This window comes from Rhinoderma darwinii, chromosome 2, assembly GCF_050947455.1.
Source record: "Rhinoderma darwinii isolate aRhiDar2 chromosome 2, aRhiDar2.hap1, whole genome shotgun sequence".
NCBI lineage: Eukaryota > Metazoa > Chordata > Amphibia > Anura > Rhinodermatidae > Rhinoderma > Rhinoderma darwinii.
The window spans coordinates 384,994,586-385,018,564 of record NC_134688.1 but is presented as its reverse complement, the minus strand read 5'-3'; the positions used below and the strand labels follow the sequence as shown (position 1 = coordinate 385,018,564).

Here is a 23,979-nt window from a genome sequence, read left to right as displayed (position 1 = left end):
TTTTAGCACATTTCTCAAATGGGTGGTGAGATCGGAATCTGGTAATTCTGCGGTATTGCATAATCTCGATGATTTTTTATTCGTCGGTCCAGTTGATTCGCCAGTTTGTCGTTCTACGTTAGAATGTTTTCATTATTTCATGTCCTTATTCGGGGTCCTGTTAGCGGAAGAAAAAACGGAATGTCCCTTTACTTGCTTGTCATTCCTAGGTATCATGATTGATACTGAAAGAATGATTCTTAGTTTACCACAGGAAAAATTATCCCGGCTGCAGGACTGCATAGGTTTGTGTATTAGGGTAAAGAAAGTGACATTGAGGGATTTACATTCCCTTTTGGGTCAATTAGCTTTTGCTTGTAGTATATTCCCCATGGGCAGAGTTTTTTTGCGTCGTCTATCACTGGCTACGGCGGGAGTTAAACAACCTCATCACTTGGTTCGGCTACCGGCAGCCCTGCGTATGTTGTTAAAATTCCTGTCAGAATACGACGGGCTCTCATGTTTTCCTGAATGTGAGAGTTGCAATGCAGATTTTGAACTGTTCACAGATGCAGCGGGGTCTTTGGGTTATGGCGCAATTTTTGGCAATAAATGGTCGGCCCACCAGTGGCCCCAGGATTGGATTGCAACAGGTCTCACCAAGAATTTGACACTGCTGGAGTTATTCCCGATCGTTGTTGCCTTAGAGTTATGGGGAGGTGACATGCGCAATAAGAGGATATTGTTTTGGTTTGACAATGAGAGCACTGTAATAGCTATTAACAAACTTACTTTGAGTTCTCCACCAGTTCTGGCTCTGTTACGTCATCTTGTTTTCTTATGTTTGTCTTTTAATATGGTTGTCAAGGCACGTCATGTACCTGGTGTATGTAATGAGATTGCTGATTCTTTATCTCATTTCCAGTGGCATCGTTTCAGTGACCTGCACCAGCTGGCGGACCAGGAGGTTTACCCATGCCCCTCTTTCCTTTGGGATCTGCCGGTGAACATCTAATACCATTGGTGCAGTCCTCGGTTGCTCCCGCTACATGGAGCGGTCATGGTAAAGCGTGGCGAGAGTGGTTAGCCTGCGCGGAGGAGGATGTGCTCCTCTCTCCTCAGAATTGCCATGGCATTACAGTTGCTTACCTGTCTTGGTTGCGGGATAAAGGGGTTTCTGCCGGAGTGGTTCAAAAGCGTTTGTCCGGAATAGCCTTTGCTTTCAAGTTGTTGGGTTTGCTGGACGCCACAAAGAGTCTGGTTTTCTCTTTGATTTTACGGGGATGGAAAAAAGAAAAATCGACGGTTGATATGCGTAGGCCGGTTTCCTTTTCATTATTGCAGCAGCTAGTAGTTAGCACGGCGGAAACCTGCACGTCCGCGTACGATGGTTTATTGTTTCAGTGGGCTTTTATTTTAGCATTCTTTGACGCTTTGCGTATAGGCGAGTTAGTTTCCCCTTCACGCATGCGGGTAGCGGGCCTCCTCAGCGAGGATGTAGTTTTGCTGCCTGATTCTTTCAGGGTCAGGGTTAGTCGTTCAAAAACTGACATATATGGGCAGGGTTCTTGGTTGTCCATTTTTAACCTCCCTTCATCCTCGTGCCCGGTGCACGTTATCACTAGATATGTTGCAGTTCGTCCCTCCAGTCCTTGTTTCTTGGTCCACGGCGATAGCACCCCCCTAAAAAAATTTCAATTTACCAAGGTCTTTAAGCGTTGTTTGAGTGTTTCTGAGGTTAACTCGTCTGAATACGATACCCACTCGTTCCGCATTGGCGCTGCGACAGTAGCAGAGGCTGGGGTATGTCTGATGCAGATGTAAAAAGATTGGGACGTTGGAAGTCGGATGCGTTCCGCCGTTATGTTCGCCATAATTTGTTGGTTTGATAATTATTTCTGTTTTTCTATAGTTATAGGTTTCAAGAGGCCTTTGGTGTGGCTGCTGGGCCACTCCTACATTTATTGGGCTGCACAACAAGCTTCTTATCAGCCCGGGGGTACCAGTCTCGGCTTCCTTCAAGCGGATGTAGCTTGGAAAGGTTTTTGGGGCCTTAAATGACTCCAGGTTTTCCCTGAAGTGGTCGCCTTGAGCAAAGTTATGCACGGACCGGCAGTTGTGGTCGTGCATGCTGGAGGAAACGACCTATGTTCTGTTAGGGTGGCAGAACTCATTTCTGTCATAAGGGCTGATTTAGACCGTTTTGCCACCTTTTTTCCGGAATTGGTCATAGTGTGGTCTGAGATAATCCCCAGGGTACTGTGGAATGGTGCTCGCAATCATTCGGCCATTAAAAGGGCGAGACGTATGGTCAACATGCGGGTCTCTCGGCATGTTAGGTCCAGAGGAGGAGTGGTCATACGTCATCGCCAATTGGAAGGGGATAACAAAGGTTTGATGTTACAGGATGGTGTCCATCTAAATGACATAGGTCTGGACATCTTCCTGTCAGGCCTTCAGGATGCAATTGATAGGGCGCTTTCCCTTTTGGCTGGTGGTGGCCGGAGCTCGGTATAGGGGTACATCTCACTCCTGTGGCGGTGTGGAGGGGTCTTGTCTGTTCAGGCTAGGGACAATGGGAGAACAGTCACCTGCCGTACCAACTAAGACGTGCCCACCACAGCAGCGGTGGCGGGGCACGCGAGGTGACGTTTATTTTCAACAAGATCAAGATCTTCCGGTGTTAGCTGCGCACAAGTTTTTTCCCTCCATGCTTTAACAAAAGCTGTAGCCTACCCCCACTTTTTATACCCACACTTAGTCTCTTGGTGCCTATAGGATATGTCCCCTTAAGGGATTTACCCAGCAGTCTGTTCCCTAGGGAGGGTGGGTTTGTTAGCAGGATCCTGTGTGGGCCCTCCCACCCATATAAAGGTTGTTACGCAGAGGAGTCACTTCCTCTTTGACTTCCCTCCGGATCTTGGAAGGAAACCCTCCCGCCCGCATGCCCCAGAGGTTTTTTTAGGGCTTGTATAGTTGTAAAATAATATTGTGGTTTCTTCTGTTCAACTCCAATTATGTTGTGGTTTTTAACTTGCCGTTTTGGCAGGTGTGCCTAGGTTTGTTATACTTTTGTTTCTAGTCACAGCTGGCGGGGTGGAGGGGCTTGTCCGTTCAGGTTAGGGACGATGGGAGAAGTCACCTGCCATACCAACTAAGATGTGCCCACCGCGGCAGCGGTGGCGGGGCACGCGAGGTGATGTTTATTTTCAACAAGATCAAGATCTTCCAGTGTTAGCTGCGGACATGGTTTTTTCCCTCCATGCTTTAATAAAAGCTGTGGCCTACCCCCACTTTTTATACCCACACTCAGTCTCTTGTATCAGTCATTTGGGGGGGAGAAGACAGACTGTCCATTTATATCACTGTAGTCTGCCACGCTGAATGCACTTGGGCACACAAATCATCAAGATTGGCTGCTGGCAGCTCCTTTTGCAGTTGCCAACCAATGACGTCGATGTGCTCGATGGGAGGCAAATCCAGAGACGCTGTAGGCCATGGTAGCACGTTTAGATCATGCAGGCTGCTCACAGTAGCACGAGCAACATGCAGCATGGCTTTGTCCTGTTGAAAAACACTTTAGAGAAATGGCTGTACCAGTGGTTCCACGTTTAAATCAATGTAATGCCGAGCTGTTAGTGTACCTGAAATGAAGACTAGATGGGTCCGGCTACCATACATTATGCCCCCCACACCATAATCCCAGGATTAGGACCGATGTTACGTTATCTTGTCCACGTGGTCTCCAGACCAATCACCGGCTTTCATTGTGTCCGAGACAAAACAGGGACTCATTGCTGAAGAGGATAGACCTCCATTCCAGCCACCGTTGCTATCTTGCTGTGCACCATGATAGTCTTGGAGAGTGGCGGCATGTGGTTAATAGAACACCTGTAGCCAGACGTCTGGCTCGTAGACCACTGCAGTGCAGAGGCCTTCTGATGGTTTGTGACGACACTGGTTACCACCCTTGGCTTGGGAGGTGACGTTCAATTTCACTTTGTGCCATTCCCCCAATCAGACAATATGTCCACACAGAGGTTTGCCTCCGCACACCTCTTGCTGTCATTCCCGTTCATTGTTGTTCTCCGAACCTCCGGGATACGCATCGTTGAACAGTGCTGACATTTTGGCCTAGGCGCGTAGCGATCTACGGGAGTGATAAACTAAGATCTATCAGTTCAAACATTCTGTCCCTCTCAGTTTGCAAGTGGTGATAACTGGCACGTCGACGAACAGGAAGCATCGCACAATCATCCCACACTACTTGATCCGATATTTAAGGTTTAATGTGGCTAAAAAAAACTTTGCTTTCAATCTGGCTTTTATGACTCTCCTACATGCCACAGATTGGAGCGTGGTGCTTGCAAATTTGATAATTTGCAGATCTTAGCGACACCTGCTACTTCCTCGATTTGCATAACCTTACAGCCAGCCCTTCTTGGTGTTGCAATTTCGATGTTGAGGAGTGTATATCAATTTGAATATCGCTTTGTCCAGCATGATTACATTGTCAGTTATGTCATGTAGCACCTAAGAATATATTTGGCAGAGAACTTAACTTGAGAAAGAAGGTGTAATTATATATATATATATATATATATATATATATATATATATATATATTGTGAGACAGTGACAGGTAAAGTCATTGAGGGAAGGTACATTTCCCCTAGAATCCTGTCATATGTATCCTAGGCTCCAGGGAATGAGTAGTTCTTGCAATAGAAAGCTCTAGCTTTCCAATCTTGGCTTAAGGAAAAGCCGGAAAAAGGGCCTGGAGTTGGATTGGAGAAGAGCAGGGCGGGTTCCCCAATCCCTAGTCCATCTCTGTTTGTAGGACAAGGCTGCTGCTCAATTAGCTGCACTTGTAGCCTGTGTATAAAAAGGTGCAGACACAGTGTGTGTGAGTCTCACCCCTGACTCAGACTGGAGACTACTAAGGCTGGAGTAGCCTGTATTCTATGTGAGTAAAGACCTGTGTTACTTTGTGTCCAGTACCTGGTAGGAAGGCACTTGGTATAGTTAGATAATATCTTGTTTAGTTAGTGCTCAGACGAGCAGGATTTATTTTGTATTTTGCCTTGTTGTACAAGAGGCTGTTTCTTTGACAAGAATAAAAACACAGGCAAAGCCCTGTTATGACTTTTAATGCACGGTGTCCCTGTCTCTGGCTACAAAGAAACCGCTGTATCAACCTCTCCTGATGCTAAACCCTCACAATATATTATATATATATATATATATTACCCAAAAATGGTGACAGCACCCTGCAAACACTAATGCCACCTAAATACTATAAATAAATAAATAAGCATTGCTGCTAAATCTACTTACAATAGTGAGGTTCGTCCTAGTTCTTGGGGTATGAGCAGCGTAAGGTGGGGTCACACAATTTGATCAAAATGTGCGCTAAGAACTTCACTATTGTAAGTAGATTCAGCAGCAATGTATATTTATTTATAGTGTTTAGGTGGCATTAGTGTTCGCAGAGTGCTGTCGCCATTTTTGGATATTGTATGGTTTGCAACCTGTATACATGTTTTGTTTCATTTTGTTGGAATGTGCTGATCAAATTGTATTGTCTCATATATATATATATATATATATATATATATGCATATTCATAATGTTTTTCTTTTGTGGTTAGTAGCACATTCAAAGACTTGTAGATTATATTTTAGGTTCAGTGGGATGTCTCGTAGGAGGAGGTAAGTTATATTTCCAGCCCTCCAGTAAACAGATAAAGTAGGTTACATTTACATGAATCCATTGGGCAGAGGGAGAAGGTTATGTTTCCTGGTGTCCAGTGGGTGTAGGTAATATACACGTACCCTGGTATCTAGCCCGGTTGGTAGGTAGGCTAACTGAAACTAGTTAGGCCTCATGCACACGAACGTATTTTTGTCCTCCCGTAAATACTGGCGTAAATACGTAAATACCTTGGTCACATGTATTCGACCCGTATTGCACCAGTATTTACGCACACGTGCCCGTAAATACGGGTCCAGTGTCACTGGTATAACACCCGTATTTACGGGCACGTTTTTGCTGCAAAATTGCACTGCACTAATCGGCAGCCCTTCTCTCTATCAGTGCAGGATAAAGAGAAGAGGCAGCACTTTCCGTAATAAAAGTAAAAGAAATTCATACTTACCCGGCCGTTGTCTTAGTGACGCGTCCCTCTCTTGACATCCAGTCCAACCTCCCTGGATGACGCGGCAGTCCATGTGACCGCTGCAGCCAGTGATTGGCCTGTGATTGGCTGCAGCGGTCACATGGGCTGTAACGTCATCCCAGGAGGCCGGACTGGAGGAAGAAGAAGGGAGTTCTGGGTAAGTATGATCGTCTTTTTTTTTTTACAGGTTGATCTATATTGTGATCGGTAACCACTGTCCAGGGTGCTGAAAGAGTTACTGCCGATCGTTTAACTCTTTCAGCACCCTGGACAGTGACTATCCACTGACGTCGCCTAGCAACGCTCCCGTAATTACGGGTGCACACACACGTAGTCACCCGTAATTACGGGAGCCCCATAGACTTCTATGGGCCTGCCCGTGCCGTAATTACGGCCTAAAATAGGACATGTTCTATATTTTTCAATGGCCCGGGCACCTTCCCGTAAGCATACGGGGAGGTGCCCGTGGCCAATAGAAGTCTATGGGCCCGTAATTACGGGCCATAATTACGGCCCGTGATTACGGGCATTTTTACGTTCGTGTGCATGGGGCCTTAGGGTTACCTGGTGTTGTAAAATGGAGTTTGGTGTAAAATAATGACAGCCCCTCTTCTCTCTCCATTCATTGAGTACATCTTCTGTATTCTATTTGCTGTACTCTTTATTTGACTTCCTTGCACCTGTTCTCCCCTTGTAGGTGAATCACTAATATTTAAAAAGGGAGCAATAAGGCTAATAAATATTTACGAGGAAATTTCTGCCAGTGCAATGCCTTTATATGTAACCAAAGTCCAACAAATGTAAGGTTTGGCTTCAAATTTTGTTATTGATTTAGGCATTTCTTAACATTTACATAAATTACATTAATGGCTCGTCCAGTCCTACAAATGGAGTGTAGCATTTTGCAAATTTTAACTCGCAATGTCTGTATTTGTATACTCAACTGGCAAGCTTTAGCCTATTGAATGACATGCTTCATTTATAACATTTGACAAAAGACAGATAATAAAGTTGATTTTTATCAGTGTCAAAGTAGTAAAAAGTTCCACAATGCACATAAATAAAATGGGTACAATGCCATATATACTTACCTGCTAGAACAGTTCTTCTAAAGAGGATAGGATTAGCTACCATTACAAGCAGAAGAGGAGCATAGGTAGTAATATAATGAGGGATTGCATGTTCTAGACCTTCCTCACAACTGGAAAAGAAGATCAAACCATTTTACACTACATTGTTTATGTCGGCACAGGCATCTAGAACAATGAGGGTGCTTCATTCCACATCTATCATAGTATACATATGGAATTATTAAAACCAACAAGAAAGACAAGGGTAGTTTGAGAGTCAGACAAATCCGCTAACAGTGCTACTCTGTAAGGCTCTGTTCACATCACATTCGATCTATACATGCGGCGTATATAAATCTTGTAAGTATGTACACTTTTTTTCTCAAATGTATTTAAAGTGTAGTCAGCTATGCTTTGCAATAGAACTGGAAGCTGGAGTCACTGGTAGATGTATGAAACTGTATAGGTATACAGGTTTATACATCTGGGGCAAATGTACACTAAATGTATAACTAAACATGATAAGAAGAGAGCCCTACAGGTTGGCACTATGAGGGGCATTTGTCAATCTCCGGGACTACCACCTTAAGAAGTTTTTTTTAGCAATAATAAAAACCCTGTAATATTATAATTGTTAAAGTTCAACTTTGGCTCCAATCCATTGTATACACTAGGCCTAAGTGACATCGCATACATAATAATAGAACGTTAGAGAAGCTGCCTCGCCCAATTGCTGCCATGGAATGTTACATCACTATAGACACAAAATATAAATATTTTTTACTTTACTATTGCTTATAGGTTTATGCTATTTGGATATTTTGTCCTTATCTTTGATGATCCCTTTAAAGGAAAATTACAGTCATCGCATAATTTAACAGTAATGACATCCTTGCAAGATTTTAATTGGACAACGGGCAGAGGAAAAGTAGCTGTTAGATGTATGCATTTTTTAGTTAGATCTTTAAAGAGAACCTTTCACCTCCCCATACATGTGCAGCTGAGTGCAGCATGTAATGGGGAAGGCTGAACAAAGCCTTGGACACTTTACTTTTTTTTTCTACCTCCCTCTGTTATTTAGATATCGGTGCCGTTATATTTGGCGCCCGATATTTAAATAACCCCCTGAACAGTCAACGGGGCGTGTACTGGCAAGGGGGCATGTTACTATGGCTGTGACACTGTCCAATCAGATATGGACAGTGTTACAGCTAGAGCGAGAATAGAGGAGAGAGTGTGCGTGCACACACGCTCTCACTCTCACTCCCACTCCCACTCTTCAGCTTTCAAGATTAGTCTTCTGCCAAACTGGCAAGGGGCCGTGTCACTGCTACGGACAGTGTAAGAGCTGTGGAGAGGGGAGCGCGCATGCTCGCTCTCATCTCTTCAGCTCTTGCGAGAGATCAGTCTTGTATGGTCTGCTGAACTGGCAAGGGGGCGTGTCTCTGCTACAGACAGTGTAAGCGCTCCCCAGCTCTTACACTGTCCGTAGCAGTGACACGCCTCCTTGCCAGTTCGGCAGACAAAGTACAAGACTGATCTCTCACAAGAGCTGAAGAGATGAGAGCGAGCATCCGTAGCAGTGACACACCCCCTTGCCAGTTCGGCAGAAGACTAATCTTGAAAGCTAAAGAGTGAGAGCGTGTGCGCACGCACGCACTCTCTGCTCTATCCTCGCTCTTGCTGTAACACTGTCCATATCTGATTGGACAGTGTCACAGCCATAGTAACACGCCCCCTTGCCAGTACACACCCCGTTGACTGTTCAGGGGGTTATTTAAATATCGGGCGCCAATATAACTGTACCGATATCTAAATAACGGAGGGAGGTAGAAAAAAAATGTAAAGTGCCCCAGGGTTTGTTCAGCGCTCCGCATTACATGCTGCACTCAGCTGCACCTGTCTGGGGAGGTGAAAGGTTCTCTTTAACACAACCTTTCCATCTGCCACTTTGTACACTATACAATGAAGTTGTGTAGCCAAAGAAACAAAACTATATAGTGTGGTAAGTAGCATACAACTGGCACAATGTCTGCTTTGGAAAATGTATGTTGTGGACACAACAGCGCTAGATACTACAATGTTGCAAATACGCAGTAACAGCAAATAATAGGGAACACAAAGCCTTTCTAATATAAAGGTAAGCAAGACAAATAAACACGTCCTGGCTGATTTTTCATTTTTGACTAGAATGTTCCGCTAACGGTGTCTATCAATCAGAACAAAATATCTTCTTCTCAGTTTCAAGCCTACTCCTAAGTGCCATTGAATTTGAGTTTTACAATGGTTTCAATTGTATTCATAGTTGAGCCTTGAGGCATCTAATGCATTTATGAATCGCTTGTGTTTACCTTTCAAGGATAAGGTCAAGGGGCAAAAAGATTTTGGACACAAGGTGGTTTGTTTGAAAGACCTTCTAATAACAAAGAATGTTAAAGGGGATCTGTGGAAATTAAAAATGAGCCTTATATGCTTGAGCGTGGAGAATACTGAAACATTGTAATGCATATTCTGCGTCAATTCATTCCCTGAGCCAAGATATCGAGGACCCAAATGTGTGGAGGTATATGTGCTTGCCTCTAGATACTGCTTATGAACTTCAATGTGTGCAGCACACTCGCTACAATGTGTCTGCATTAGGGTACACACTTTTATATAGCACAGTCCTTAATATCACTAGAGATTCACTGATCTAAGTTTTGTTCAGTAAAACTGCAGGTTGTCTATGGTTTTGTATCGCGGTCATAAGATAGAAGCTATAATGCAGACACATTACAGGCATCTGAGAATCCGCTATTGATTCCGTCATTAAAACGGAAACCTGCCGGAATGGTGACGAACGGAAACCATTAGCGATGTTTCCGTCACCATTGATATCAATGGTGACTGAAACGGAAGCTGTGGTTTCACTTTCACTTTCCGTTGCGGGGTTCACCCGACCGAAACCTCCGTCGGAAAGCGAACGGTGATGTGAACAGGCCCTTATTCACATGAGTGTATTTGGGATCTATATCCCATGGATCCTGAATATGGTGTTAGTGAAATCCATACAAAAAAAAAAAGGTGCTGCGTCTATATCAAGCCAAGTTCTTTCCCAAAACTACTGAATTCAGTACTTCTAGACAAAAACCCAGTATGTGAAATATCTCCTTACTTAGGGCTAAGGGGCCTGAAATACAGTGCGCAATATGGTTCTGTTTTGAACAGTGTATTTCAGGACAAAATAAAATACGCTCATGTGGATGAAGCCTGATACTAGCAGTTTCAGAGGCCAATGCCATTATCATATGTACTTCACTTTAGGAGATTATTTCTCAGACTATGTGACTATAATTGCCCGCTGTGATCCTTGTTTGCGCATGTTTGTAAATGTTTATAATGCTATTAACCAGACATATAGTTGGATGACCATAAGATCTCAGGTCCACAGCCGGCTTTAATCTCCATATCTGGTTTCAAACTGTCAATAAGTCCACAAAAGGCCATGCGATTTATATTGTTATAGAGTGGTCGGTAACCACAATACACCAAGCAGTCTTCATCTTAAAGGGGTTTTTATGACATTAGAGGGAAGGAGTCACATTTTCAATTTGGTCTAGTTGCTATACCAGCCAAAGCCCATGGACAAGAGTGGCAGTGTGTCTGGAAAAAAGTGTCCCCTTCCTTTAATTCTCATAGAATCCCCTAAAGTTAGATACAAGATCTGTAGTTATGTACTCTAGCCATTTGATTTCTTTCTGACAGAAATATATCTGATGTAGATATATAATCGACTCGCGTAGAAAACTTATTGTGTTTTTGCATAATTACAAATAGTAAAGATTGCCAAACCTCACATGAGTCAAGGATTATTACGAAATGTTGACATAGTTGAGTGGATCAAAGCCGAGTTAAAGATTATTAAGAAATGGATTAATTTTAATCCAAAATTACAGTCAAAATTCCTGTTGCATCTAAGCATTTTTTTTATTTTTATAAAAACAACTTTCCACATCATGCATTTATCATGGTAACCTATTTATATTACAATTCTTTAGTGTTTGCAGACTAAGTGAGTATCACAGAAAATAAATATCTGGAAATTAGAGAAATTGGATCTTCAAAGACAGGCACAGTCATGAATAATGCATGCAGTATGATGATACTCACTTAGATACTGATGGGTAGTAGAGCATTGCAACACCTTCTACGCATAGTAGAATCGCCAAACCCCATGTCATAATGTGGTAAAGAACAATAGTGCTGCAAAGATAATAAGAAACTGTTGTATTTTATTATTGCACAATACAAGTTCACTAAATATTTTATTAACAATGAATTATGATTCATGAATAACGCATTAGTTACATAAACACTGCAGTATATTAGACACCGAGATTCTACTTAACATTATTATTGACTCTATACTACATTCATTACAGCCATAATCTAGCGTTAGAAAATAATCAGAGCACACATTTTTAGACAAAAGACTAGCACCATTGACAGTATGTATCGGTCAGTGGCGGATTAAGTAGACCATAGGCCCTAGGCAACTGCCCCCCTTCTCCACTGCCATCCTGCCACGCCGTAACTATGGTTAACACTACCTTTTTGTGCAAGCATTAACAAATGGGTGTTATGATTCCCCTTGTCAAAGGGCTGGGTCCCTACATACTGACAGTCTCCAACCATCGCTGACAGTATAACACTGTGCAGGGACATATCCGCCTCACAAGGGGAATAGTAACACCCATTTGTGTCTATCAGTCCTGGACTGCAAAAAGACTTTGTGAAATACAAGGTTTTCCTATAATAAACATGTCAGGAGTGGTGACAGATCCTCTATAAATCCAGTGACTCACAGACGACTTCTCAAATTCTAGTAGGAGTTTTTGTCCTCTTTTCTTCTCCATCCGGTCAAGACCTCATGATGACTTCTCCCGGCAATGACCCATTTCTGCAGAATTTTCCACTCCGATGTCTTCGGCGGCTAACTTTTCCAACATTTCCACACTAATAAACGAAGATAAAATTCTCATGGTGCCACACACTGTGCCCCTAAATATAATAGCACCATACACTGCGCCTCTGAATAAAATAGTACCAAACACTGTGCCCCTAAATATACAGTTAGGTCCAGAGTTATTTGGACAGTGACACAAGTTTTGGCATTTTAGCTGTTTACCAAAACATATTGAATATACAGTTATATAATTAATATGTGCTTAAAGTGCAAACATTATGCGAACTTGATCGCTGTGATTGGTCTGTCAGTGCAAACAGACCAATCACAGTTCAGTGATATAGGCAGTGATTGTTTTGCCTACATTGTTGTTTTGAGCTGAAGAAAATTATATAAAAGTTATATAAATACCCTCCCAGTGCCACATCAGCGCCCTCCTGTGCCCCATCAGGACCCCCCTGTGCTACATCCGCACCCCCTGTGCAACATCAGCACCATACTGTGCTAAGTCAGAGCCCCATCAGCATCCTCTCTCACTGCCTAGTGACAGACATCACTGGATCTGTCCAGTCAGCCAGACATGTGTGTGAAACCCCTTTTGTGGGTTTTTTGGTGTTCATTTTTTTTTTTGTTCTTGTAAAAAATATAAAAATATCTTAAAAAATATATATAAAAAAAAGTTTGTTAGTAGGTAACAGGGATAGTAAATTAATTAGTTAGGGATAGTATCAGATTAGCTTCTTAGGGTGTACATGGTGTAAGGTTAGGTAGGGTCAGTGCTAGCTGAAAATAATTTAGAGTTAGGGTATTAGGTAGGGCTAATTAGGATTAGCGGTTTAGGGAGTTAGCACTCTATAAAATCTACGTTTTATAGTTTTATAAAATAATTATAAAATGACAAATTGGAATTGTGAAGTGAAATGCGCCGCTCCCACACAGACCAAAAGGAAGGACCGGAAGCCGCGGCCGGACAGTAAGATGACGACTTCCGGTCGCGGCTTCCAGCCATATGTTCAAGGCAGTGAAGACGCAAGTTATAGGAGCTGAGGCGGCAGGATCAAGTAAGTTATGTTTGTGTATGTGATGTGTGTATTATGTTCGTGTTATACTGTCTGATTACCACTGTATCTAATCCTCCTACACTATGCATTCGCTCAGAAAATGGCGGCACACAGTGTAGGAGGTTTGAAGATTCAACCCCCTCCTTCTCCTGGCACTAGCCAGAATAAGGGAGGGGGGATTATGTGAGGACACTAGAGCGAGTGTGTCTACCCCAAATTTGCAGCATAAAGCAATGAGGTTGCTTTACCACATTGCCAATGCTGCAATTTTGGGAATTGCTCCCTCTAGTGACCAGCACATGGAAATGTTATAAATTAGAATCTAATTTATAATATTTCCTGACTTGTGAAAAAATGAAAAAAATTAAAACAATGTGTAACCACTTATATACTAACTGTTTAACTGAGGAAAAAAAATAAATTCTAGCGACACATTCCCTTTAAGGTGTGTAGTTTTAGGAATGGTTCATTTCTTGGGGGTTTCTATCGTTCGTTCGGTCAGTTCAATGCCTCTACAAGCATAGAATAGGGTCTCCCTCCATTTTAGACCCAGCCATGTCTTCAGTAGGCAGGTTGGGACCACAATGAGGATATTCCTGAACACATGTTTCTTAATTTTCATGTTCACTTTACAAAGAAATCTGTCTTTAAAATTACATATTTGTGAAAAAAAAGCGAAATTATTTTTTTCCCCACATTATTTGCATTAAATTTAGCAAAAAATGTGTGGACCAAAATACTTACTACACCCCTATAGAAATACATTTAGGGGTCTAAATGTGGTCATTTATGGGGGGGGGGGGTTCTATCGTTCTGGCAGCTTAATGCCTCTCCAAATGTGCATTGGGGCCTATGATATTTTCAAGCAAAATATCTGTCCTGAAAGCCACTGGGTGCTTCCTATCTTTTGGGCCTTGACGTGTGTCCAGGCAGCACATAAGGGCCACAATGTGGTATTTTTTTAACACAGGAGAAACAGGGTGATAGATTTTGGGGTGTATTTCTTTATCCTCATGTTCGCTTTGCAAAGAAATCTGTCTTTAAAATGGCACATTTGTGAAAAAAGTGAATTTTTTTTTTCCCCTGCTTTGTATTAGATTCTGCAAAAAACTGTGGGGTCAAAATACTTACTACACCTCTAGTTAAATACCTTAATGGGTCTAGTTTTTTTAAATGGGGTCATTTATGGGGGGGGGGGTTCTATCGTTCTGGCAGCTTAATGACTCTCTAAATGTGCATTGGGGCCTAAGACATTTTCAAGCAAAATATGTGTCCTGAAATCCACTGGGTGCTTCCTTTCTTTTGGGCCTTGCTGAGTGTCCAGGCAGCGCATTAGGGCCACAGTGGTGGTATTTTTGAAGACAAGAGAAACATGGGGGTTTCCGTCATTCTGATACCTATGAGCCTCTGGAAACTTGGCTTGGTGCAGGAAAACAAAATGTACTTCATAATGTATAAAATTATTATTATTATAAAATTATTTATGATTCTAAATTGCTCAAAAATGTGTTTTTTTTGTTAAAAGTAATGCCAAAACAGAGTAAAGAGATGGAAATATATACTTAATTTAAAAAAAATGTGTACAGTATGTATGTCATATGTGACATATTGCAGTTCAAAGTAGGGGGAAAAAATAATTTTTACCAAATGTCATACATTTTTGTATTTTTTAATTAATTTAAATAATAATAAAATAAATTACAACATGTGATGAAAAAACAATATCAGAATTACTTGGATATGCAAAACTATTGCAGTTATTCTCTGATAAAGTCAGACATACCAGATTTGAAGTATCTGGCTTGGTCAAACAAGTTTGGTCATTAAGGGGTTAATGGATAACTTTAAAAATAAAATAAAAAATAGTATAAATATTAGAAATGATTTCAGTTATTTAGTGCCCTACTTCGAAAATTGGTTTAGTGAGTTAATACTGTAATAATTACTGGGCCTATTTTTTAAAAACCCCCCACAATAAACATACACACTTTGACAGGCCTACATGTTTATTCAATGTGAAGAGGGGTAAAATAAGTATTTGGCATTAGCCTGTCTATAAAGGATTGTGCATGTTGAAAATGAACAAACCTTATCCTTTCCACCAATGACAGCCGTCAGGTGGGCTTCACCCGTAGATTCAGCTGTCTTTAATGTTATGTGTATGACCTAAAGTCTATCTTATGTACATATGTTGTGCAGTTGAATGTTATCTATAGTGATATTCAAGATGCCATTCATCACATTAAAGAAAACGTCAAAGAAAAATGCCTGCTCCCCTAACCACTTCTTTACCTCAAAGATCTTTCTATCTAAGAAACTTGGGTGCCCTCAGCCTACTTTCTAGAATGCACACTGCAAGATAAAGTGCACACCTGTACATATAGGAAATATAAAATGAGGACAAACTCCTTTTAATTAAATTATCTGTAAAATGCCCTAACTAAGGTATATACGCAGGTTTTAAACCTATTTGGTGGTCCTAATGCCAGTGCATGATCTATAAAAATTACATATGTCTCTTGGCTTGATTGGTCAAGAAGCACCACAAAACTGCATTTCTGGCACCTCCATTGTAAAGGTTCGGATACGGACATGTAGTGTGTATGGTAAAATCAGGCACTACCCACTAACATACTTTACTTATGTTAAAAGCGTCTGTCATCATGAAAGATTGCCTTTAAAATGTTACTATTCGTGTTCTGTTGTGCCCCTTTTATGGGATTACTGTGCACACCATTGCTATGAAGCCAATATGAGTGGCACGGGTATGAGAACACTGTGGATGGCACTGATATACAATAGCTGCCAACGTTATGGAGGCCCTCTGGCTAATACTATTATGGGCATAGGGCATCTGAAAAAATAATATTTTTAGAAGCTTGCAGAGGCACTTTCTTGGCATTATGGCTGGTAATATTTGGCCCTTATGACTGGCATTATGTATGTGTTATGACTAGTATGCACAACGGACATTATTTTACAGGCATTGTGGCACTATTCCTGGTATTCTATATATGTAATATGTATAGATGTCTATATATGGCAATCCTTTTTCTGGTATTTACATTTATAGGTTGCATTTTATAAACAACACTTTTACTTTCAATGTTCATGTATTATAAAACATTCACGTGTCTCTCACATATGTAGGAAATTAGAGCACTTATGGTTTCATGCTCCAATGTAAATAGCACTAGATGTTCTTTACGATAACTTTTGATAATTGTATCTATTAACTATACTTCAATTCAGATCATGTTCCTATCAGTCCTTTTCACATCAGCCTCTTACAATCAGTCTCTTACAAATATAGATGAGCTTTGTTCCGCCTATGGCTCTCCATGGAAATTAAAAAAGGATGTGTTTGTACCATGTGAACAGTGTGTGAAAGAAAGCATGACTTCTCAATGAAAACTTTTTTTTATAATGTAGCCTTGTATCAAATTGCAGTTCACCGAAGAAAGAAAGAACTTTCATGCTTTAACTACTGCATTTCTATTACATTGGTTCCTTCAGACTTCTTGCCAATATGTTTTGCAAAATGAAGCAGTTAAAGTGTAACTAAACTTTCATAAAACTTTTGACATGTCATAGTGACATGTCAGAAGTTTTGATAAGTGGGGGTCTGAACACTAAGGCTGGGTTCACACAGAGTTTTTTTGGCGCAGAAACCGCTCCGCAAAACTCGCCAAAAAACGGCCAAAATTGCCTCCCATTGATTTCAATAGGAGGCGGGGGCGGTTTTCTCCCACGAGCGGTAAAACCGACACGCGGGAGACAGAAGGGACATACCCTATCTTTGCGCGATTACGCCTCTGACCTCCCATTAACATCAATGGGAGCCAGAAAAAGCGTATTTCGCTGCGTTTTATACCCACACCGCTCTATGGCCACGGGCGAAAAACACCGCACAAAACGCAGCAAAAATCGGCGTGCAGGCAGAGGAAAATCTGCCTCAAACTTCCAACGGAATTTTGAGGACGATTTTCCGCCTGAAAAAAACTCTGTGTGAACCCAGCCTAAGACCCCCACCAATCGCTAAAACGAAGGTGAACTCAGGTAAGTGCTCTGCTGCTTTGTTTCTGATCAGCTCTGCTGGCTTTTCTCAAAAATCCGAGTAAGCAGTGTATGAACTAAAAGACTTTCTATTGAGCCCATACACTGATTTGTTCGACATTCCGAAGAAAGCCGAGCAGAGTCAATCAGAAATCAAGTGGCACAGCGCTCAGCTGAGCACTTCTGCTGCATCATTTTAGCGATCATTATGACATGTCAAAAGTTTAATGATTGAATGAGTATAGTCAGGGGCGTAGCTAGGGGGGGGCAGGCGGGGCATGTGCCCCGAGCGCAGCTTAGAGGGGGGCGCCAGCGCCAACTCCTTCTGCACTATAATTGTACCTGTGTCGCAAGGACACAGGTACAATTAGAAGCAATGAATGTCCGGGCACGTTCCGTGCCCGGCCATTCAGCGCCTTTCCACGAGTGAAGCGACTGGTACCTTTTGTACCAGTGAAGCTTCCGTCGATGAAAGGAGATGATTGACAGGGAAAGTCATCCTGCCCAGCCAATCAGCGCCTTTCATAGACGCTGCGTTCAACCCCCAGGAGACCTGCGCAGAAGAGAGCAGGTCTCCATGGCTGCCGGCCGGCGTGAAAGCGGGATTAAGGTGAGTTTGAATCGTTTTTTTGTTAATTGTAATCAAAGTGTGTGGCATTATCTACGGGGGGACTTTGTCTACACGGGGGGAGCCTTTATCTACAAGGGGGGACTTTATCTACGGAATGGGGGCTTTATCTACGGAGGGGGGACTTTATCTACGGAATGGGGGCTTTATCTACGGAGGGGGGACTTTGTCTACACGGGGGGGCATTATCTACGGGGGGACTTTGTCTACACGGGGGGAGCCTTTATCTACAAGGGGGACTTTATCTACGGAGGGGGGACTTTATCTACGGAGGGGGGACTTTATCTACGGAATGGGGGCTTTATCTACGGAGGGGGGACTTTGTCTACACGGGGGGGCTTTATCTACGGGGGGACTTTATCTACGGGGGGGCTATATACTGGGATGGGCTATCTATGGAGCACCATATACAGGGGTGGGCTATAGCTACAGGGGGGGCTATATAGTGTATAGCCCCCTGTAGATATATCCCACCCCTGTAGATATAGCCCACCCCTGTAGATATAGCCCACCCATGTATATAGTATCCCACAAATAGCTCCCCCTACAGTGCTCCACAGAAAGCCCACCCCTGTATATAGCCCCCCCTGTACATATAGCCCACCCCTGTATATAGTGCTCCACAGATAGCCCACCCCTGTATATACTATATACAGGGGTGGGCTATCTGTGAAGCACTATATACAGGGGTGGACTATCTAGTGGAGCACTATATACAGGGGTGGACTATGCACAGGGGGGCTATATACAGGGGTGGGGTATCTGTGTAACACTATATACAGGAGTGGACTATATGTGGAGCACTATATACAGGGATGGACTATATGTGGAGCCCTATATACGGAGGTGGGCTATATCTACAGGGGGGCTACATACAGGGTTGGGCTATCTGTGGAGCACTATATACAGGGGTAGGCTATATCTACAGGGGGGCTATATACAGGGATGGGCTATATCTACATGGGGGCTATACACAGGGATGGGCTATATCTACATGGGGGCTATACAGTGAAGGAAATAAGTATTTGATCCCTTGCTGATTTTGTAAGTTTGCCCACTGTCAAAGACATGAACAGTCTAGAATTTTTAGGCTAGGTTAATTTTACCAGTGAGAGATAGATTATATAAAAAAAACAACAGAAAATCACATTGTCAAAATTATATATATTTATTTGCATTGTGCACAGAGAAATAAGTATTTGATCCCTTTGGCAAACAAGACTTAATACTTGGTGGCAAAACCCTTGTTGGAAAGCACAGCAGTCAGACGTTTTTAGTACTTGATGATGAGGTTTGCACACATGTTAGATGGAATTTTGGCCCACTCCTCTTTGCAGATCATCTGTAAATCATTAAGATTTCAAGGCTGTCGCTTGGCAACTCGGATCTTCAGCTCCCTCCATAAGTTTTCGATGGGATTAAGGTCTGGAGACTGGCTAGGCCACTCCATGACCTTAATGTGCTTCTTTTTGAGCCACTCCTTAGTTGCCTTGGCTGTATGTTTCGGGTCATTGTCAAGCTGGAAGACCCAGCCACGAGCCATTTTTAATGTCCTGGTGGAGGGAAGGAGGTTGTCACTCAGGATTTGACGGTACATGGCTCCATCCATTCTCCCATTGATGCGGTCAAGTAGTCCTGTGCCCTTAGCAGAGAAACACACCCAAAACATAATGTTTCCACCTCCATGCTTGACAGTGGGGACGGTGTTCTTTGGGTCATAAGCAGCATTTCTCTTCCTCCAAACATGGCGAGTTGAGTTAATGTCAAAGAGCTCAATTTTAGTCTCATCTCACCACAGCACCTTCTCCCAATCACTCTCAGAATCATCCAGATGTTCATTTGCAAACTTCAGACGGGCCTGTACATGTGCCTTCTTGAGCAGGGGGACCTTGCGGGCACTGCAGGATTTTAATCCATTACGGCGTAATGTGTTACCAATGGTTTTCTTGGTGACTGTGGTCCCAGCTGCCTTGAGATCATTAAGAAGTTCCCCCCGTGTAGTTTTCGGCTGAGCTCTCACCTTCCTCAGGATCAAGGATACCGCACGAGGTGAGATTTTGCATGGAGCCCCAGATCGATGTCGATTGACAGTCATTTTGTATGTCTTCCATTTTCTTACTATTGCACCAACAGTTGTCTCCTTCTCACCCAGCGTCTTACTTATGGTTTTGTAGCCCATTCCATCCTTGTGCAGGTCTATGATCTTGTCCCTGACATCCTTAGAAAGCTCTTTGGTCTTGCCCATGTTGTAGAGGTTAGAGCCAGACTGATTAATTGAGTCTGCGGACAGGAGTCTTTTATACTGGTGACCATTTAAGACAGCTGTCTTTAATGCAGGCACCAAGTTGATTTGGAGCGTGTAACTGGTCTGGAGGAGGCTGAACTCTTAATGGTTGGTAGGGGATCAAATACTTATTTCTCTGTGCACAATGCAAATAAATATATATAATTTTGACTATGTGATTTTCTTTTTTTTTATTTTATATAATCTATCTCTCACTGGTAAAATTGACCTAGCCTAAAAATTCTAGACTGTTCATGACTTTGACAGTGGGCAAACTTACAAAATCAGCAAGGGATCAAATACTTATTTCCTCCACTGTATACAGGGGTGGGCTATCTGTGGAGCACTATATACAGGGGTGGGCTATATCTACAGGGGGCTATATACAGGGTTGGGCTATACGTGGAGCACTATATAAAAGGGCTGGGCTATATCTACAGGGGGCTATATACAGGGGTGGGCTATCTGTAGAGCACTATAGGGGGGAGTTATTTGTGGGACACTATATACAGGGGTGGTCTATATAGGGGCACTATCTACAGGGGGCTCTATGGCAGGAACTATCTACAGGGGGCTCTATGGCAGGCACTATCTACAGGGGGCACAGTGTATGGTGCTATTATAATTAGAGGTGAAGTGTATGTCGCTATTATATTTAGGGGCGTAGTGTGTGGTATAATAACTTTATCTTTATTTATAGGTGCAGAAATGTTGGAAAAGTGAGAAGCTGAAGACATCTGAGCGGCAAACTGCAGAAATGGGCTGCGACCGGGAGAAGTCATCATAGAGGTCTGGACCGGATGGAGAAAAAGAACTAGAATCTGAGACGTCACCGGTGAGTCACTTAATGTAAATGTTTATTCTAACTCTAATCAGCACTGTAGTCACTGTATGATCTGCAGCGAGATGATGGGTGGTATGATTATGATAGGATTTATTTTTCGTGAAACAGCAACTCCCAGCATATCCTTATCATTGTTCGGGCCATGCTGGGAGCTGCAGTTTTACACCGTACATACCTATATGGAAGGGGTTGCACTAAATTGAGCTGTATTTGTGCTGGTGCTGTATATATGTAATGAGCTTGGTTCTGGTGTTGCGTATAGAACCATATTGCTTGTAAAATGTACAAATATTTTTATGCTCGCGTTACATAAAAAGAAATGTGGAAAATAAATGACATGTCGATTGGTAGAGAAGACAAACACGGCGAGGGGGAAGGAGATGTCGGGAAAGAGGTTGGGGGGGCGCCAAACTGAATCTTTGCTCCGGGTGCTGGAGAACCTAGCTACGCCTCTGGTATAGTTACACTTTAACCTGTTGAATTGTTTTGTATGCAACTTAATATGACCATCCCCACACCTACTCAGGGTTTTTTAATTTAAAAAAATTGCACTCTTTTTAAATGGCACTCTTTTCTACTACTAGGGTCTAAACTACTAGGTTCATGTAATGTAGCATACCAAGGCTAGTACGTCTTTCACACTGGTCCTTCAAATGCAAGTTTTCAAGGTGCTCTATACACAATAGGTCCTTCACAATAGGGCTCTTAATGATGTTAGAGAAGGAGGCATCCTCTGCACCACACAGACTTCCTGCACTTTTCACTCCTTACATTCACTCTGCGCATCATACTGGTAATACTGAAAGCTCTCTCCTCCAATTTAACGGTTTCCTTGTGCTTTCTGGTCCAAATGCAGGCAGACACAGCTAAATAGAGCAGATAGCTCTCAGTTTACCTGCATTATGTACAGAGTGCATGCAAATGGTGGGAGGAGCAGGAAGTCCGTGAGATGCAGTTTCAACCGCTAGCAGCAGAGCAGGAAGTGATGTCAGAGACGGGGCATCATTTTGACAACTTCTCCTGTAAAGACCAATTACATGTAAACAGTGTTCATGTTTTCTGTTATATATGGGTTCCTACCTCAAATTAGGAGTGCCTTCTATACAATTTACCATCATTATTATTATTAATAATAATAATAATAATGGTTTCCCCTAATATGCCACATTGTGCCACATGAGCCATGTCTACATTGATATTCTTCAATATGAGCAGCTAGATACAGCCCGGATGTTATCACATTGGTGAGAGATTATTGAGGCGTTGACATACCTTATTCCAGCTGATCTTCTAATCACTAGGTAAGCATCCACTGCATAGCAGAACAACCACCAGAAGCTTGCACTGTAGAACAGTTGTATCCACATCTGCAGGAAAAACACATCCATCGCTGCAATTAAGCTATCCCTGATAAATTAATTTGTGCATGAGTTTGTTTTATTTTATTCCCCGTAGACCTTGGCTTCCAAATTTGTATTGGATAACACAACGTCATCACGCCAATATTAAAATAAAGAGTTCTGGAGCCTTCCAAAGAGTGACTGCATGGTTATGGAACAGATTTGATAAGGTGAGTGTATTACAAAGTTGCTGTCACCACATTATAAGTGCCCTATCTCCTACATAATGAAGGTAACGGCAGTGTTTTTTATTTAGAAAAATTATCTATTTTCACCAATTTATGACCTATTTTAAATTTATGCTAATGACTTTCTTAATGCCCAACAGGGCGTGTTTTTACTTTTGACCAAGTGGGCGTTGTAAAGAGAAGTGTATTACGCTGACCAATCAGCGTCATACACTTCTCTCCATTCATGTAATCTGCACATAGTGATCCTGCGTTGTTCACCATGTGCTGTCACATACTGAAAGATGTCATTTACAGCGTGATCTCGCTTGCTGTGCTGTAAGTCCCACACAAATGTTACCGAACTGCCGGGATTGTGAATAGACATCCCGTCCTGGCTGGAAGCGATGTCTATTCACTGTCAAGACACTTCAGTAAAGTTAATATGTGAGTAAGTGACAGCACATAGTGAACAACGCAGGATCACTATGTGCAGATTACATGAATGGAGAGAAGTGTATGACGCTGATTGGTCAGCGTCATACACTTCTCTTTACAACGCCCACTTGCTCAAAAGTAAAAACACGCCCAGTTGGGCATTAAGAAAGTCATTAGCATAAAGCTAATATAGGTCATAACTTGGTGAAAATAGATAGTTTTTCTAAATAAAAAAAACTGCTGTTATTATGTAGGAGACAGGGCACTTATAATGTGGTGACAGAGCCTCTTTAAACTACTATTTCAAAAATTTTCTCCATAGTAAAGTTATGGCATCTTAATACTTCTACATTTTTCCGTTTTGATCAACTTCCTACACAGCTTGACACTAGATAATCTGGGAATTCAACGCACTGATGTAACACACTAAAAGCTATGTACACCTTTGAAAAGTTTATTTTTTTTTAAATAAAAATGTGTATCAGTGTTTTTAGTGCAACTTTGCAATTACTTTTTAGATATAGCTGCTTTGTATCATGTATACTGAGCAGCTGTATCTTGAGCTGAGACCTGAATCTGTCAGGTCAGCGGTACTGACGGGTTCAGTGTCAGCAGGTCTGTTATCGATCGCATGAAGTTGTGAACTTAGATGTGATCGGTAACAGCTCGATCCTGCATGTCAGAGACACGCAGGAACCACTGACAATGAACCCATCAGTACAGCTGACTTGACGGATACAGGTTTCAGCGCTACATACAGCTGATCTGTATACAGGATACAAAGCAGCTGTATCTGAAAAAGTAAAAATAATTTTTAATAAAAAGTAATGAAAAAGTTGCAAACACACACTAATACACTGTATCGGGAAAATGTTCACATAACGTGATGTGAACAGAGAATTACCGTATTTTTCAGAATAAATCTTGCT

At 42.2% G+C, this 23,979-nt stretch overlaps 1 protein-coding gene across 1 annotated transcript in view; it reads right to left on the bottom strand.

Annotated features, from left to right (window-relative positions):
- GPR143 (G protein-coupled receptor 143) overlaps positions 1–23,979 on the bottom strand; it is a 56,696-nt gene that overhangs the window by 20,309 nt on the left and 12,408 nt on the right. Inside the window, exons 3-5 of the mRNA XM_075850768.1 lie at positions 22,318–22,412; positions 11,377–11,469; positions 7,249–7,358 (exon numbers count right to left, since the gene is read on the bottom strand). Of these exons, the coding sequence (XP_075706883.1) occupies positions 7,249–7,358; positions 11,377–11,469; positions 22,318–22,412 (298 nt within the window). The remainder of the gene's footprint in view (positions 1–7,248; positions 7,359–11,376; positions 11,470–22,317; positions 22,413–23,979) is intronic.